Source organism: Panthera uncia (genome assembly GCF_023721935.1).
Source record: "Panthera uncia isolate 11264 chromosome A1 unlocalized genomic scaffold, Puncia_PCG_1.0 HiC_scaffold_17, whole genome shotgun sequence".
In the NCBI taxonomy this organism is placed as follows: Eukaryota; Metazoa; Chordata; class Mammalia; order Carnivora; family Felidae; genus Panthera; species Panthera uncia.
The window spans coordinates 115,877,977-115,894,776 of NW_026057577.1; the positions used below are offsets into that span (position 1 = coordinate 115,877,977).

Sequence of the window (16,800 nt, forward strand, 5' to 3'; positions counted from 1 at the left end):
TAACACAAAAATGTTTACTGAACTTTGTGTAAGATATTGGAACAGGTCCTTTTTTCTCCCTAAATGGAAATGTGTTTTATTGTTTTCTTTGTCTTATACAAATAATAAATATTTGTTTGAAAAGGAATTCAGGTAACACAGAAAATTATGGACATAGAAAAACAACTAGAAAGCATGATGGCTTTTCAGCAAATACTATAACGGGTGAATTGAAGATCTCCTCATTTACCATCGTCAGACACACACTGTTTGTTGATGCCTATTTGACTACATGGAATAAATACTATCAAAAGAATGAAATCTCAAATTTGGGAATGTTACGATGTACTCTGGGAGCATATTTTCAAGTAGAGTAAGGGTGATGGTGGGGGAGAAGGGAGCAGTGACACAGAAGTTTTGTGGGCCTCAAGACTGAAGGAATCTAATACTCTTTCCCCAAAGATAGCAAATGACCCAGGGTAGTATTTATTGTAAGCCTCCAAGGCCTCCAGGGCAGTGCAAGCCTTGAAACCACCCTATGCAAACCAAACCCATAATGTGTGCTGATGTCAATTATGGATTATTAATTTCTACTTATAATAATGAGTTGTAAGCCTCTCTCCAAATCTTTGGCAGTGGAAAGGCCTCAATAATTCAATGGTATGTGCTTTTCCAAGAGCTGGACTACAGCCCAGTGATCTGTTAGACTTTCATAATAAGCCACAATCCTTGCTCATCAAACTTCACCAAAGGCTCTCTAATGACCAAAAACATAAACTCATGCTCTCTGGGAGTCTTGTGTCCTCTGAAGTTGTTCTGAGAATCTGTGTTCTTTCTAAAATATTTATGCACAATTTACACTTGATAGAATATTTGTTTTTATTTTGCCATTAAATATGTGTTAAAATTGCTACTGTTAATGAAAATTGACAGTCTAGGAAGATGGTACCAGATTTAACCTTTGCCTTAAGATATTCTGACACACTTCCATATGCTCAAACTCCTGCAGAGAGAATGAGGATTATAATTATGCAATTACCCTCCAAAAGTCACTGTGGTAGCCCACCAATACACTGGTGTAATTTAATTAAAACATCCTAATACAACACAATTTTAATCTGTAAATTATTTAATTATACTCCCATCTAATAGAAAAGTCTACATTTCACTACACAGCCAATACTCTCAGACATTTGTAAAATATGATTTTACTCTAGCAAAACTGAACTGCATAAAACCACAAGGTGATATACTTACTTGTGTCATTTCCCTAATAGAAGTTATGCTATCCAGTGCTTTCATTACTCGATCATAGTTCTTCTTCTGTTTGAACAGAAAAAAAAAATAGTATTCACTATAAGCCTTTGCAAGTCTGCGCATTACTAGAGAAACATATTATTTCTGTATGTGGATTTTCCACCAGAGTCAATTTGAAAGCAATGTCTGTTGTGTACATAAAAGAGAAGACTTTAACAAGATGGTTTTGGAATGTAGGATATATAACTGAGTTAGAGAGAAGAAAAAAGAAAACAATGCCAATCCTACTTAAACAATACAATCCTATTTATGTATAAGTACATAAAATCATGTTTAGCCTGCAGGGGGAAAACTATATAAATACAAAAAAGATATTGGGCTCCTGATTCTTACTTTCACTAAAAAAATTAAGCCATGATGTATAAAGTAAGCATAGAGTCCTTCTAAAATCCAAAATCCACTTTAAATATTACAAAATCATTTTGTTTTTATTTCCTTTTGATTGAAAGATTATTACCAAAAGAGTATGACTAGCAGGTGTATAAATGACACCACTTAACTGATGATTCATCTTCAAGCACACTGTGACTATGTGTACCGTTGTCACTTATGAAGGAAGGAAAGCTTTTCCAAGGACATTTTTTTATAGCCATTGTTTATGGAAAATGATTTCAAGATGAACAGTGATAGAAACTAAGGCAATTTTAGCTCTCATGCAATTTGAAGATTTTGCTATTTTAGAAGGATTCCACCAAATCTCCACGAATATTTGTGAAATTGTTTTCTGAAGAAATGTTAGTTGATCACATGAATTAAACTTCCACTAACCTTCATATAACAGGGGAGGAAGGGGGGGAAGGCAAGGGATGAGGAAGCAAAAAATACAAAAGAAAAACAAGTCGGTCCTTTTACCCATGACCCTGAAAATGAGGTTACACTAAGCTAGAATCTCAAAAAATATAAAATGAAATTAATCATATCAGCCATTACAAACCAGTTTATTATAGCTGTTTACCTGCCTTCCATGCAGATGGGATGTGTAAAGATCACAATTTGAGAGGATGAAATGGGTCTAGGTTCATAAAGATGAAGTTCTAAAAAATGATTTTAAGAGACGGAAAGACAGGGAAAGTAACAGGATATGGGAAAGACCGAAGGAGGCCGGAAACCAAGTTTGTGTTAGAAGAACCGTATTTACTAAATGGATCCAGAGTCCACAGCAGGTCAGGGATGTGCCTGCCAAGGGAGGGATTTAGATAGAAAGAGGAAAGCTAAGGAGATTAGAATTTCAGCTGCTGTTACCGGAAACGGGAGGGGCGCGCGAGGGTAAGTACTCACCCTGGGGTTGAAGGCCAGCATCTGAGGATCGTTAGGATCTACCACAGAAGGATATGGCTCGAAAATGACAACTTTTCTAGGAGATTCCAATGCAGACCTACACATGGACACTAGTAGATCTACCACCTTGAAATACATACATAAGATAGTTACCATCCTTTGGGTTTCATCAAGTGCTCTGCCATTGTTTCTTCCTGTCATGGTACCTAGCATAAGTTAATCAGGAAAGCCTCAGCACTGCTATCAACTTCTCAGATCTGTAACTTACAGCTTCAGATCAAGTTTGAACAAACTTGACCACTAACTTAAAATAGCTGACATGTGTTGGAGTGCCTGGGTGGCTCCATCTGTTAAGCACCCGACTCTTGATTTCAGCTCAGGTCATGATCTCATGGTTTGTGGGACTGAGCCCCATAATGGGCTCTGTGCTGTTAGCTTGGGATTCTCTCTCCTTCTCTCTCTCTCTGCCTCTCCCCTGCTCTATCCTTCCCTCTCAAAATAAATAAATAAATAAACATGTAAATAAAATAAAATAAAATAAGTTGCTCCCAATTACGTCCTAATATCCCTTTGTCATGAACACATATTATGCTCTAACATTGTTCTAGGCTCTGTGCACAAGACAGACAGGTCCTTTCTCTCGTGGAATTTACACTCTAATGGAGAAGATGCATAATAAAACAAATCAGTTAAACAAATACATGTTTAAATACATTTCTGGTCATGTTGAATGCTGTAAAAATTAAGCAGGCATTAGAGACTAAGGCAATAGAGGGTGCTGTTTCTGAGTGGCTAGGAAGGTGTGATGTTTCAACAGAGACTAGAATAAAGATAGAGAGGGAGACCTAACTCTGGGGAGAAACCGTTCCGGGTGATGGAAACTGCAGATGCAGGAAATGAGTCTGACATGCTCTAAGAAGAGTGAAGCTCCTGACATCATCTTACTTCTTCCAGCTCTTTGCCTCAGGCCATTAATGACCTTCGTATGCTAAATATGATGGTTTTAGTCCTATGTTCTTCTATGGCCTTTTCACACAATTTACTAAGAGGCAGTGTTATTTAACAGTTAAGGGCAAGGCCCCCTCTCCAGTCCCCAAACCAATGAGCTTCTGGCCACAGAATTAAGAAAACAGATACTGTCTAAATGGAGACAGTGTGCCAGTGTGAAGACAGGGACATCATAAGGAAAGCAATGGGCTTAATCTTTATAGAGAAAAAATACTTCGAGAAAGTTTTTAAACAGGCATTTTAAAAATGCACACAAAGAGTAAAACAAATTTTGATTCTTGTGGTTAGTGAAAGGAGCACTGTGACCTAACAATGGCAGGGCTCACTCTGTTGTGTGTATACTCACAAAACACAGCCACCCAATCACAGCATCCAGAAATGCCAGGGACCTAAAATAATTAGCAACACTCAAACCATTCCATTGGGTATATGATCTATTAGTAATACTTCTCAAAGTACACAGACATACATACCCCCAAGACTCACTCAGAGAACAGTAGGACTGAAACTGTTAGTATGTTTTTAACACACTATTCTATTTATAGGTGTGTGTATACATAGGATTTCCAAGCAATAGATATAATAAAGACATAATAAAATCCTTTTTGTCTTCCATACCCACACTCACATTCCTTCTACCCCAGAGCGATGCACTTTAACCCAGATACAAATTGTTTTCAGCATTATCTGGTCTCCCAATAAAAGAAAAACAAATAAAAACTCCTAAAAAAGAATAATCAGTAAAATAAAATAGCCTCTTCTGAAACTCTGGCAGTGGAGAGGGAATTGGCACTGTCTTATAAAAATTTTCGAGAATTACGTGACACGGTCTGCAACTGAAGCTTTATAAAAGTACACGCCCTTTGCATATAGGGTCAAATGATCTTTGACAAGGGTACTAAGACCACTCAATGGAAAAGGATACTTTTTTCTACAATGATGGTGGGAAAACTACATCCACAAAAAACTGGAGTGGACCCTTATACCATACATAAAAATTAACTCAAAATGTAATAAAGACCTAAACCTAAGAACTTAAACTATAAAATTCCCACTAGAAAACATAGGAGATAAGCTTCATGACACTGAACTTGGCAACGATTACTTGGATTGACAACAAAAGCAAATACAGACAAGTGGGTGTGCATCTAACGTAAAAACATTGGTGCATCAAAGGACACAATCAATAGAGTGAAACGGCATAGGATGGGAGAAAATATTTGCAAATAAGATATCCGAAAGGGGGTCAATATCCAGAATATATAAACAGTTCTTACAACTCAACAAGAAATCACATAATTTAAAAATAGGAAAAAACCCAGATAGACGTTTCGTTAAAGAAGACATACAGATGGCCAACAAGCATATGAAAAGATGCTCAACATCACTAATCATCAGAAAAATGCAAATCAAAACCATAATGAGATATCACCTCACAACCATTAGGATGGCTACTATCAAACAAACAAAAAAACAAACAAACAAACCCAGAAAATAATAAGTGTTAAGCACATGAAGAAATTGGAGTCTTTGTGTGCTGCTGATGGAATTATAAAATGGTGCAGCCACCATGGAAAAGAGTATGGAGGCCTCTCAAGAAGTTAATAACAGAACTTCCATATGATCCTGCTGGCAGTGACAATCCCACTTCTGGATATATTTCTAAAATAATTCAAAGAAGGACTTTAAACACATTTGCATATGCATGCTCACAGTAGCATTATTCATAATAGCCAAGAGATGGAAGCAACCAAAATGTCCATTGACAGTTGAATGTATAAACAAAATGTGGAATATACATACAGGAAATATTATTCAGCCTAAAAGAAGAAAATTCTGTCACATACTACAGCATGGGTGAACCTTGAGGATATTATGTTAAGTGAAATTACAAAAAGACAAATATTTTAAGATCCACTTATGAGGTATTTAAAGTAGTCAAATTCATAGAGACAGAAAGTAGAATGGTGGTTACCAGGGTTGGACGAAGGGGGTTTACATAAGGGGAGTTGTTTTAATGGATATAGTTTCGAGTTCTGCAAGATGAAAAAGTTATGGAAATCGGTTTCACAACAAGTTGAATATACTTAACGCTACTGAACTGTATGCTTAAAAAATGGTTATGATAGTAAATTTTGTTATGTGTTTTTTACCACAAGAATAAAGATACAAACAGATACAATAATTAATAACCCGAACAATGTTCCTTCTTTCAATCAAATATTTATTAAACATCTTGTGCTGAAAGCTTCAAAACAATCAAAACTACCAAAAATTATATGCATTCTTTTGCCAATAATTTCACCAGTGGAGTCAAGCAAACTCTAATGAAATAATGGATGTCGGGGTAGAGAATTTAATTAGAATTATTTCTGTTAATATATGTCCTAAGCTAACTTCAAAGAAATAGCATAACTACCATAGCAAAATCACATGCGGTCTACCAAAGCCTCCTACTCCTGGCTTCCTGGGTATAGAGCTATTGACTGGGGGCAGTTGCTCTGCGTGGGACATTTCTGCCCCTTTTGTCCAGGTCAGGCTGTATGACTAGCTTCAATCACCTCAATCAATGGACTGGCAGCGGGAAGGGGTGGAGCTGAAGAAGCAACAGGTGCACCTTCTCAACTTTTCTCTCCACTCTACTATCGGACAGGTACTTTAGACAGCAGAGCAGACGGTCCAGTTCCCTCAATCATCACACAGAAAGCTGCCTAACAAACATTCTAATTGGGCAGCAGCGTAAGCCAGAAATAAAAATGTCTATCATCCTAAACCACTGTAATTTTATGATTTATCTGTTGCAGAAGTTAGCATTCAGAATTTTTGAACAAGGAAAGGTTTGTATAACACTGGATTTGTATTCGTCTGCATGTGTTAATTTTTCAATGAAGGGAAGTGTCTACTTTAAAAAATAAACATTAACAAATGACTATGATTTCTTCTACCACAAATCATGTATTTCCCCACTCTCAGCATTTAAAATGAGAGATTCTTAATAGGACCTCAGCACATATGGTGAGTGGCGTAGCCATCAGGTTACACACATCTTTCCTCTTAGCCCAAATAATATAATTGAAGAGGCAATCTGGAGGCTAAGATACTTAGGATAGAGAAATACAGAATTCAGGCAATGGGAATTAGGCCATTTGTTGAGTGAACAGAAGTCTGTGGGCTTACAGAATCACATGCTGCCACAGGCCATTACATACAACCCAGCTGGCAGAGCAAGACTCTGCACCCTCCCCCGCAGGTAAAGGCGGCCTAGGAGCACTTGCAAATGAGAAAGTTCAAGTCCAGGTGAGCAAGAAAGGCATGTACAGGAGTGGCCTACGGATATATAACGTATTCTGTAAAAGAGGCGTATTGAAAATTGAAGATCGATGGCCTTCTAACATTTCAATATGGATTCCTTTTTTCTTAATCATTTATATGAGATCCCAACACACACACACAAAATGGAGCTGTTTTTGTTGAAACAGTATTTGAGTGTTTGGAATCCTAGCTGCTGAAACACACTCGTTCCAGGATAGCCTCCTTCAGTGTCCCCCTAAGGAATGTTCTTGCAGCCTCATAGAACCATTTAAAATGTAGGCGCCAACTGATGCAGCAGGACTACTGAGATATACTAGAAAGAGAATCTGTTTCCACCTAATCTTTGGAATTATAAACAGAATATTGGGTACTTGCTTTAAAGTAGTGAAAAGAATATTCCACTTTGGAGTAGAACCACTAAGTTGACACGGCCGAGTAATTGTGTTTTATAACTATCATGTATATCCAAAATTAATCTCTCTTTAGCAAACATTATTTCTTGAGATGTATGTATAATAAGGGGGGGAAAGCACCTAATCTAATATTTTATCAGCCTAGCCTACTTGCTGGCATGATGTTAATTTTCTTTCTAATCCATTATTTCTTATTTCCAGGCTTTAAATCCTTCCCTTTTCAAATGGTCTGAGGGACAATTTACATCCACTAAAATGCACAAATGTTAATTTTACCACTCAAATAATTTTATATACATACATACATACATACACCTATTATATATATACATATATAAATACACACACACATGCACACACACTATTCATGTAAAATACATGTATGTATATTCACAAACACACACACACCTGTGTAAAGCTTAATCATCTTTACCTAGCTATAAATAGCATATAGTAAACTATCTTTTCTTTGAGCAATATTAGTTCCAGTTGGTAAGAAAAACTTTCACATTAAAAAAAATAATAAGGAAAGAAAAAAGACCCACATGGTCAGACACATTCAAGAAACCCTTAAAGTAGTGGCTACTCATTTTCTTAGTTTCCGTTTTTCTGAGAGCCTTTAATATGCAAATATGTGCATTTTGGGTGTAGGGGCAATATCAATCTGTATTTCTGAAATTTAATCATGGAATCTTTTTTGCCACATGACATACAATCACTGTTATACTGGTTGTATTTTTATTTCTCATTTGTAACTCATTACATCACAACTGTTTTCCTTAATATTTCTTCAGGTGGATATATCTCAGTTTAGTTAATCAGTGAAATAATCAGGTTAACAGAATGTACGTAAATCCATGAGGCCTGCGCTATCCATATTTACCGTTGTACCTCCATCTGGTGCAATGCCTGTTACATAGCAGGCGTTCAGTACTTGTTGAAAGAATGTCTGTTATATGATCATTTGTTCCCACTCATCTTTGCAAATTTTAAAAATGACAGATTGGCAATTCTTTTCACATTTAGTTTCCTGTTGATTTCAAATACAGCTGAGTATTTTCTTATGTTTCTTTACTAACTATAGGTCCATATTTGTGAATCGTGCGTTCATTTCCTCTAATAATCCGTTATGATCTTCATGGTTTTCTATTTTTATGTGCTTTTATACATTTATGTTTGAGGGAAAATAAACTTTTTCATAATTATCTCTTAATGTTCACTATTCTTTCAAGTAGAAAACGTGAAATATGTATGGACTCGATGCTGGTGTTTTCCTTTATGCTTTCCTGAAACGGCATAAACGAACAAACCTGACACGCTGTTTACTCTCCTCTAGTATGTATACGGTATTTTCAAACAAAACTCTTTAGGCCATTGGGAATTTGTTTCTACCAACAGTGTAAAGAGCTAATCTGTTCCCCCCACCCCACATTACAGGCCATTTGTTCCCACTTACTAAATCATTTTTACTTTACAACTTTATATGATGCCTTCTTTAAAGTATATTAAGTATATCTTTAACAAGATCTGTTTTGGGGATCATTTGACATTCTATTCTTTGCCAGTACTGTATTTTTTTTTAAATATAAGATTGCATAATATTTTTTTGTATGTGCTTGGTCTAGCCTCCCTTAATTAACATTCATATTTTTTTTTATGTTTTGTCTGATTTTTTTTTCTTATAGATTTATTAGAAAGTTAGGTTCCATGAATAAATTTTAAAAATCAATTGAAATTTTGATAGAATTGCAACAAGTAAATTCTATCATCTTTATAATATTTTTTTCCTTCTGGAAACATGGAATGCTTCTCTACTTCCAAGTTGTTTCATTTTTTTTTAATATTTATTTGCCTTCCTATGTCGTAAACACTGCTATTGTAAAATTGGATGCTTTTCCTTATATGTTCTGCCCTTTATCTTTTCACCTAACTTTCAGGAATAAATTAGATTCCATTTTATGGTACCATAACTTTACAAATAAATTTTACAGAATACATGTGCAAGTGTTTCGATATTTCAACTTCACCGTGAAAGAATCACAATTATTTTTTAAACAACAGAATGTGGGTTTAATTTCTTCCCTTGGCAATGGCAAAATGACAAAACACTCACTAGATAAAGATAGCAAAATCGAATTTCTATCTATTAAAAAAAAAAATCAAATGCGGGTTGTTTTTTAATCTAACGTCAAACTATCAAATATTTGTCCAAAAGACTGAAGGAAACTAGTAGGTCAGAACAAGTTTTTCAAATCAGAGTAAGGAATAATTAGTATTGTGTGTTACTACCTGAGCTCCAGTTGCTATCTCATCAGCAGCTTCATTCATTACTCCCAGGGTTTGAAAAGCAAATACACAAAGCTCTCGTTCACACACAGTGGGCTACAAAAGAAAGGGGAATGAGTTACACCACTGTTTTCCATTGCCCAATTCCTAAATTAAATTTATGGCATTCCATGTAATAAATAATGCAAAAGTTTCAGAATGTTAAAAAGAAAGGAATCCTACGACTTGGTTTAATACATTTCTAAATTTAGGTAACAATTGGTAAATAATCACCTAGTGATACAGAGTCACCAATATAAGAAATCCATTTCAAATAGTTGTAGGCACTTGCACTCAGAACTTTTTAGCAGTAGATGGAAAATACATCTCTCCTGCTTAATACACATTTGCATCTGAGATGTATAAAAAAAGGCAGACACCTAAGCTGGTGATATCCTAAAAAAATGAGGTTAAACCGAACAGCTATGTAAAACAAATATACAGAGAAGAATTCCACTTTTCCCTAGATAGTTTTCTTTGGAAGAAATAAGCATGACTCTGCTTACTTGTTACCCAGCTCTTGAAAGATTGGTTTTGGTGCAAAGACTTGTGACTTCAATAACCTCCTGAAGTCAACAGCACTGAAATATACACTCTGCAATTGCTTTGGAAAAGTTCTCATCTTTCAAATCTAATATAGTGTCATCTGTTTGATTTATCTTATCTCCCGAGTTACATTGCATTAGGTAGCTGATGAAGCCTAACGATGCAATCCATGGTGCCGCTGCCTAGCAGACAAAAGGCATTTGTTAGTGCCACTGCTTCTAAGCTCACTCATTTCTGAGGACCACTTGGTCTAGTGCTTATCCAGTGGGAAGTATGGTCCTTTGTGGTCCACCCTTTATATTCAAAAAGGGCCCAAGTGGTGGCTTTGTGTACATAAGCATGACCAATCACAAACATTTCTGGTTGACGTTCCCCAAAGAATTTTAGGGAAAAAGGAACTGATATATTTCCTTCGTCCTCCTTAAAAGTGCAGTTTGATTACATTTCAGAAACAGCAGGAAAAACTACCTATGAGAGCAAATTAATTGGAGAAAGTTCTTCATCCATACTCAAGCTATATACACACTGCTATACATAGATGGATATACTTAGAGCAGACTGTTCAATTTCCGCAATTTGTTGTTTACTTAAGTGTTTAACCTATTTTTTATCTTCTATTTTTTTGTGTGTTTATCTATGTGTATGTATGTCTCACACTCAATTTTTCCCAGAGACATTGGATTGTCTAGGAGCATGATATGGTCTGAAACAGTAACAGAAACTACTGATTGTACATTTAGTGTAGTGCCAAACACTATACTGATGTTGAGGATAGTGGAACAGTATACCACCGAGGGTCCAGGGGGAAGATAAAACTGTGGCAATCATAAAGAGCCCTAGGAATTTATTCATGTAACAGCTACCCAACAGTGTTCTCTGAGGAAGTAGACAGGGACACAGATGGTGTTTTTAATACTACTCTTGTCAAATAACCATACATTTTTATGAATAAAATCCATCAATCCCAAAGCTAAAAATAGGATAAAGCTTATTTAGTGTATATGAGTAACAATTGGCTTTATTTTGTCGTTTGAACTTTTGGTAATCAATTACACTTACTTTGTGATCATCCAAATATGTATGTATGTATGTATGTATGTATGTATGCATGTACATGTGTATTCACACACAGATTCCAGGAAATGTTTTAAAACAAAAGAAACTACCTTTTTCAGTACCTGATTATTGCTTGAAACAACAGAAATAAAGATGAAAGAAAATACTTCATCCTATATTAGATTGGATAGATAAATTTTTATAATTTTAACTTAGGAAAAATTTCAAAGACTTAAGGAAAAAATATAATAGTTATTGTTACATATCTCTATCAGCCCACTCTGTCCCCAATCCTAGAGATTCATGCGCCACCCTGGTTTGTGTCTCAAATAATTTTCACCAGTTCCACCCCTGATCTCTTATTTTTTTTTATCTTGGGTAACATATAAACATTTCAATGCTGTCTTTTGCATTTCCTTTTCATCCCCCTCCCAGACATGATTATATCCAAATCTCTTAATCACGTGGACTTACCAATGGACCCATTACTTTAAATAATAAACCTACAATCCTAATGATAAAGCTATGGCTTGAGTACTTTATGGACACTTCTTTTCCCTTCTTGCATCTTTTTGATTAAAATGTATAAAGCTGATTTATAGGAATATCCTGTTTCTGCAACTGTCTGAAGAAGGAAATCACGTACCCTGGAAAATTTGGGGGGAAAAAAGAAATTTTGCTACCATACTAAAAAATTAAAACTGCACATTATATTCTTACAAAAATAATTTGATCTTCCCTTTTTGTAAAATGGCAAATATAGAGGTAGTAATATGGTGATTAACATATATATAGGTTAACACTGACCTAAGTAAATACTAGTGAATCGTTAAACTAACACTTCTGTATTTATTACTCATTTTACTAGAAAGTTCAAGACAGTATTTGAGACATAAATCAGTTTCGTTTTGAGATAAACATTTACAAACTAGGTTTTGTAAGCCTTTGACTTTCCCTTCTCCCATGTTTATCCACATTTTATTTGAGAAGTTCAAAATGTCAACACAACATAGCACCCTAAAAGAAAGTTCTCAAGTCATATTAAGTAAATCAAGATTAGACATCTCCTTGCTCACAGAAAGGATATCTTATTCAAGAAAGAGAAACCAAATCATTCTTCCCTATTGAAACATAAGATTTATATAGTGGATTAGCGATCTTTCACGTTAGCTGACTCTCAGCTAATCCCCTGCCCCCAACAAATTCTATTACTATACTATTTACACAAAAAACTCTAGCATTAATGAAAAATAGAACATAGTTGGGGCATCTGGCTGGCTCAGTCGGTAGAGGATGCAACTCTTGATCTCGAAGTTGTGCGTTCAAGCCCCACACTGAGTTTAGAGATTACTTAAATGAATGAATGAATGAATGAATGAATGAATGAATAAATAAGCCCCCAAATTTACAAAAATATATTTAAAAAAATAGAACATGATCCTTTAATAGCTATTACTACACATACACTTTAATACAAAGTGTATAAGCCTAAACATAACCAAACGTGTACAACATTTATGAGTTTATTTTTGAGTTTACAATCAATAAGTTTCCATTTGCAAAATATTACCTATTCTTCATGTTATTATATTGCCCTCCAGCAGTTAGTTCTTATAATTTAAATTATAAAACCATGCCAAGTCCTTCTTGCCATTGCACATACATAATTTTTTTTGCAATATAATATTCATTACGCACCATTTAAACACATGGAGAACTTTATGTGTCCCTGAGATTTATTTTAGAAGTTTTTAACATACATTTTAAATTTTGTTTGAATCAAAACAATTTAAATGTGAGCAGTGAAAACATATTTCAAGAATGGTTAAGCCCTAAAGAATATTTTAGAACCTAACTGCATTGTAGAAACTTTGTGCTTTCAATGAATTTAAATCACTTCCCACTGAAAATAGAAATGATAAACCTCAAGAGAATCTAGCTACGTATTTATACTTGGCATGGTGTTGGTGAGTGGTTTGCAAACCCTTTTTTGCCATCCTCTTTTTGTTTAAACAAAGTTTTTCATGTAAGCCCGATATACAGAACAGTAACCAGAAACTGGTTACTATTCCAGTTGAGGCACATGTGCACAGTTCAGTTTTCCTATCTGTAAACGGGGATTTAAAAAAAAAAAAAAAAAATCACACCTAGCGCATCAAGTAGAGCAGAGGACCGAGAAAGAGAACCAAGTAAGATAAGGTTCATAAACTCCCCCTGAGGTATACAGAGCTGTTTCACTATTAACAGCATTAGGGAACTTGGATAAGCCGTGTCTTCTGTGTGTTGTAACCCAGTGTGTGTACAAAAATAGGTTTTTAATGAAAATTTTCATTGAGGCTTATTATGAAGTAGTGTTTTTATTTTTATATCCATAGTTTATCCAAACCCTTAACTTATTGTTAAAACTGTTCTTGCTAAAAAAGAAATGAGCAGCGCAAATAAAAATTCAAAATTAAAAAACTAGTACTGAACACATATGAGAATAATGAAGAATATCTACTGGAAACTCAAAACCTACAAGCCTTCAGCTCTTTGTATTTCTGACTTTTATAGTTTATGCTTCAGGTTCTTTTCGTGGTTTGGAAGAGAGACACATTCCAAGGCGGGCTGGGGGGCTGGGGGGGGGGGGGGAGGTACTGTCCATTAAGAAAGACAGGAATCCCACAGAGATCAAGACAGATTTATAGTAAGATAGGCCCATGCATGTTTAAGCTTCTCCACTGTCTCATATAACTTAAGTTGTTGTTTGAGCTTTAAAATCAATTTCTTCTACTCAATTTGGATGTTAAAAAAAATCATATTTCTGAATTAAAGGTTTTTTTTTGGTATAATTGTTATTTATCTTAGGTTGTATTTCAAAACTTGAAATCTTATTTCTGAGACATGGAGCGGGGGATGGGAGGATGGGGTGAGGAGGGAACAGGATGTGCTTTTTCATTCATTCTGAAAATAAGAACTTAAGCTACAAACATTTGTCTAAGGTCCACAGCAAGGCTGGATACACAAAAGTACAGATTGTCGGGTTTCTCAGCTGACTTTGCTTTAATAGGATTGGGCGTTGTTCTTGAATAATGAAGCAGGATCTCGGGCCTAATCAGTCCATCCAGAGCAAGCAATGTGGAACGTTTTCACATGACAGGAGAAGAGAATGAGATCCTACTTTTCATATCCCATGTTGATCAGGGAAATGGGAAAGTCTAGTAGCAGGGACACACACAATGATTGCCAAGTACCAGTGATAAAAACTTCTAACTGTAGGGACACTAACCCACACAACCACGTACGTGGTTTTCTCCCACCGGGTTCAGCAGCCCTTATGCAGGGTTCAAAGAAGACCAACAGTTGCACTGATTCATGGTGTTCAGAGTGAGTATAACAAAAAGACAAGGGCACTGGGAAGTTACAGGCTGATAAAACACTGATGAGACTGGCAGTAAGTTCTTGTTTTCGCATTTTCCAAAACTTCTTGATGAAGTGTTTTTAAAGCATTTTAAAGCATCTCCCAGTTTGCTGCATTAACATTCTAATTGATTTCAAAATGTAGAGAACCAATGATTTGGTTTGGGTTGGGTTTTCTGATCATAATCCAATCTGCTTTGTCAAATGGAAAAACCCAGGAAAATCTAGGACCATCCTTGTGATGTTAATATGAATTTTAAGCAGATTCAAAGTATTACAAGTCAGGTCTCATGCCTGGGAGTGATATTTATAACCTTCGTGAACAAAAGCGTTAAGTGGAGCCTTGTGGTATTTCTAAATAAGTAAACAGTGTAGTTACCTGTGTTGCAGAAGGTAGGACATGCTTACCCCGACCTCTGAGTAAAGTGACAGAATAGTACAAGTAGTGACCGAAATGTTAGGACTTCTGGGGAATAGTAGTAAAAGAGGACTTATATAATCCGATAAATAATCATGCTTAGAGAAAAGAGAAAAAATATAAGACACAGTTTGGCTTCGGAAAGAGAAAAGTCTAACAAACATAATGAACATTAGGCACAGAATTCTACGGAAGCCTGAGTTTTATCTAACCTGTTTCATCACCAAATGGGATATAACTTATCCTCTTTACATCTCTGGGAGCCACTGCAGCTTGTAATGCGTCCTTTAGGCTGAATAAATGGTCAATGAGTCATTTTAATAATTTATACCCCATAAGAAATTTTATTTGTAATAATTTTACACATTTCTATTAAAATTACAGTAGAACATACTGCAATGTAAATATAAGAAAGATGCAGAATCAATGAGTATGCCTGATTGAGGTTCAACATCTGTTTTCAAACAATCAAGAGGCAGTTCTTTCTGTTTACTTCTCTTCCTTTGAAGATCAGATATTCCTTTGACTTTCATTTCCTGACCTGATTTCATCTGTCATTTATCTAACTATTTAAAAAACCCAAGTAAGTTTTCTGATTTCCTTAGTATGAGTCTGAATCACAGCAAAAGAAAACCAGCTGATAGCTAGCTATACTTATTTAGAAAACATCGTTATTTACAAAAGCCCTTCCACTTCTACAAAGAAACAGCCAACTTCACTGGTGCAGAATAAAATAGGTAAAACAAAACTGGGAGCAAGGTGCAGAAAATACCAATAGCAATTAGGATATTTCTATCACTTACTATAGGAATGAGCTGCCATTAACTGAACCGTAAAGAGCAAACTCCCAGTGAAACGTGTAGTAAATTTCCAGGATGTAAAAGTAGTCAGTTCAAATACGTGAGTCAAGAATAGCATTACGGTTAAGAACCATGGCTTGGTGCCACTGTCCCAGGGCTCAAATCTTGTGTATATCGCTTACCAGCAGTGTTGATATTAAATAAATTACTGGTTTCTTCATCTGTGAAGCAGGGGTAATAATAATACCCACCTCATAGGGTTATGATGAGGATTCAATTAAATAATCCATGTAAAACACGTTCAACACACGATCACATAAAAAGCACTCAAAAGCATGTGCCATTAATAACATTACTATTATCTTCTGGAGTGAAGATTGCATTGCCCTAGATCAAGCAATGGACCAGGATCCACAGAGGAACATTAACAAAGTATAAATGGACCTCCTGAATGGGATAAACTAACGTGACCAAAGCATTCTCCTTATTTTCATTGTAACTACTACATTTCCATGTATCACACAAAAATAACAAACTTGCACAAATATTTAATAAACAAATGCTAATTTAATTTAGGTTTCAGAATGACATTGTATCTCTTCAAGAGAAAAGCTAACTGATAAAAAAATAGTGTATGAGTAGCAAGAAAAACTTTTTATATAGGTTTCCCATAAACAAGTAAAATAAAACAAATATATCGTACAATTTGACAGATGATTATGATCATAAATGGCTATTCTATGTTTTTTTAGAGTCTAAATCTTGAAATGCAAACAAGTTCTAACAGAATTGTCTCTTTCTACGCTTTGTAATTTGTCTTTTCAAACATATTCCCAAGAACAGGACAAATTTCTCTTAAAAAGTACAGCAGAATCTAGTATGGTGCCTTATACTTAAGAAGTTTTCAATAAGCATTTATGATGCAGTTTTGAAATGAGGCAGAAGCAGG

At 35.3% G+C, this 16,800-nt stretch overlaps 1 protein-coding gene across 1 annotated transcript in view; it reads right to left on the reverse strand.

The window, feature by feature from the left end:
- PARP8 (poly(ADP-ribose) polymerase family member 8) overlaps positions 1-16,800 on the reverse strand; it is a 172,404-nt gene that overhangs the window by 20,148 nt on the left and 135,456 nt on the right. Inside the window, exons 16-18 of the mRNA XM_049648095.1 lie at positions 9,597-9,689; positions 2,575-2,700; positions 1,237-1,302 (exon numbers count right to left, since the gene is read on the reverse strand). Coding sequence (XP_049504052.1) covers positions 1,237-1,302; positions 2,575-2,700; positions 9,597-9,689 — 285 coding nt within the window. The remainder of the gene's footprint in view (positions 1-1,236; positions 1,303-2,574; positions 2,701-9,596; positions 9,690-16,800) is intronic.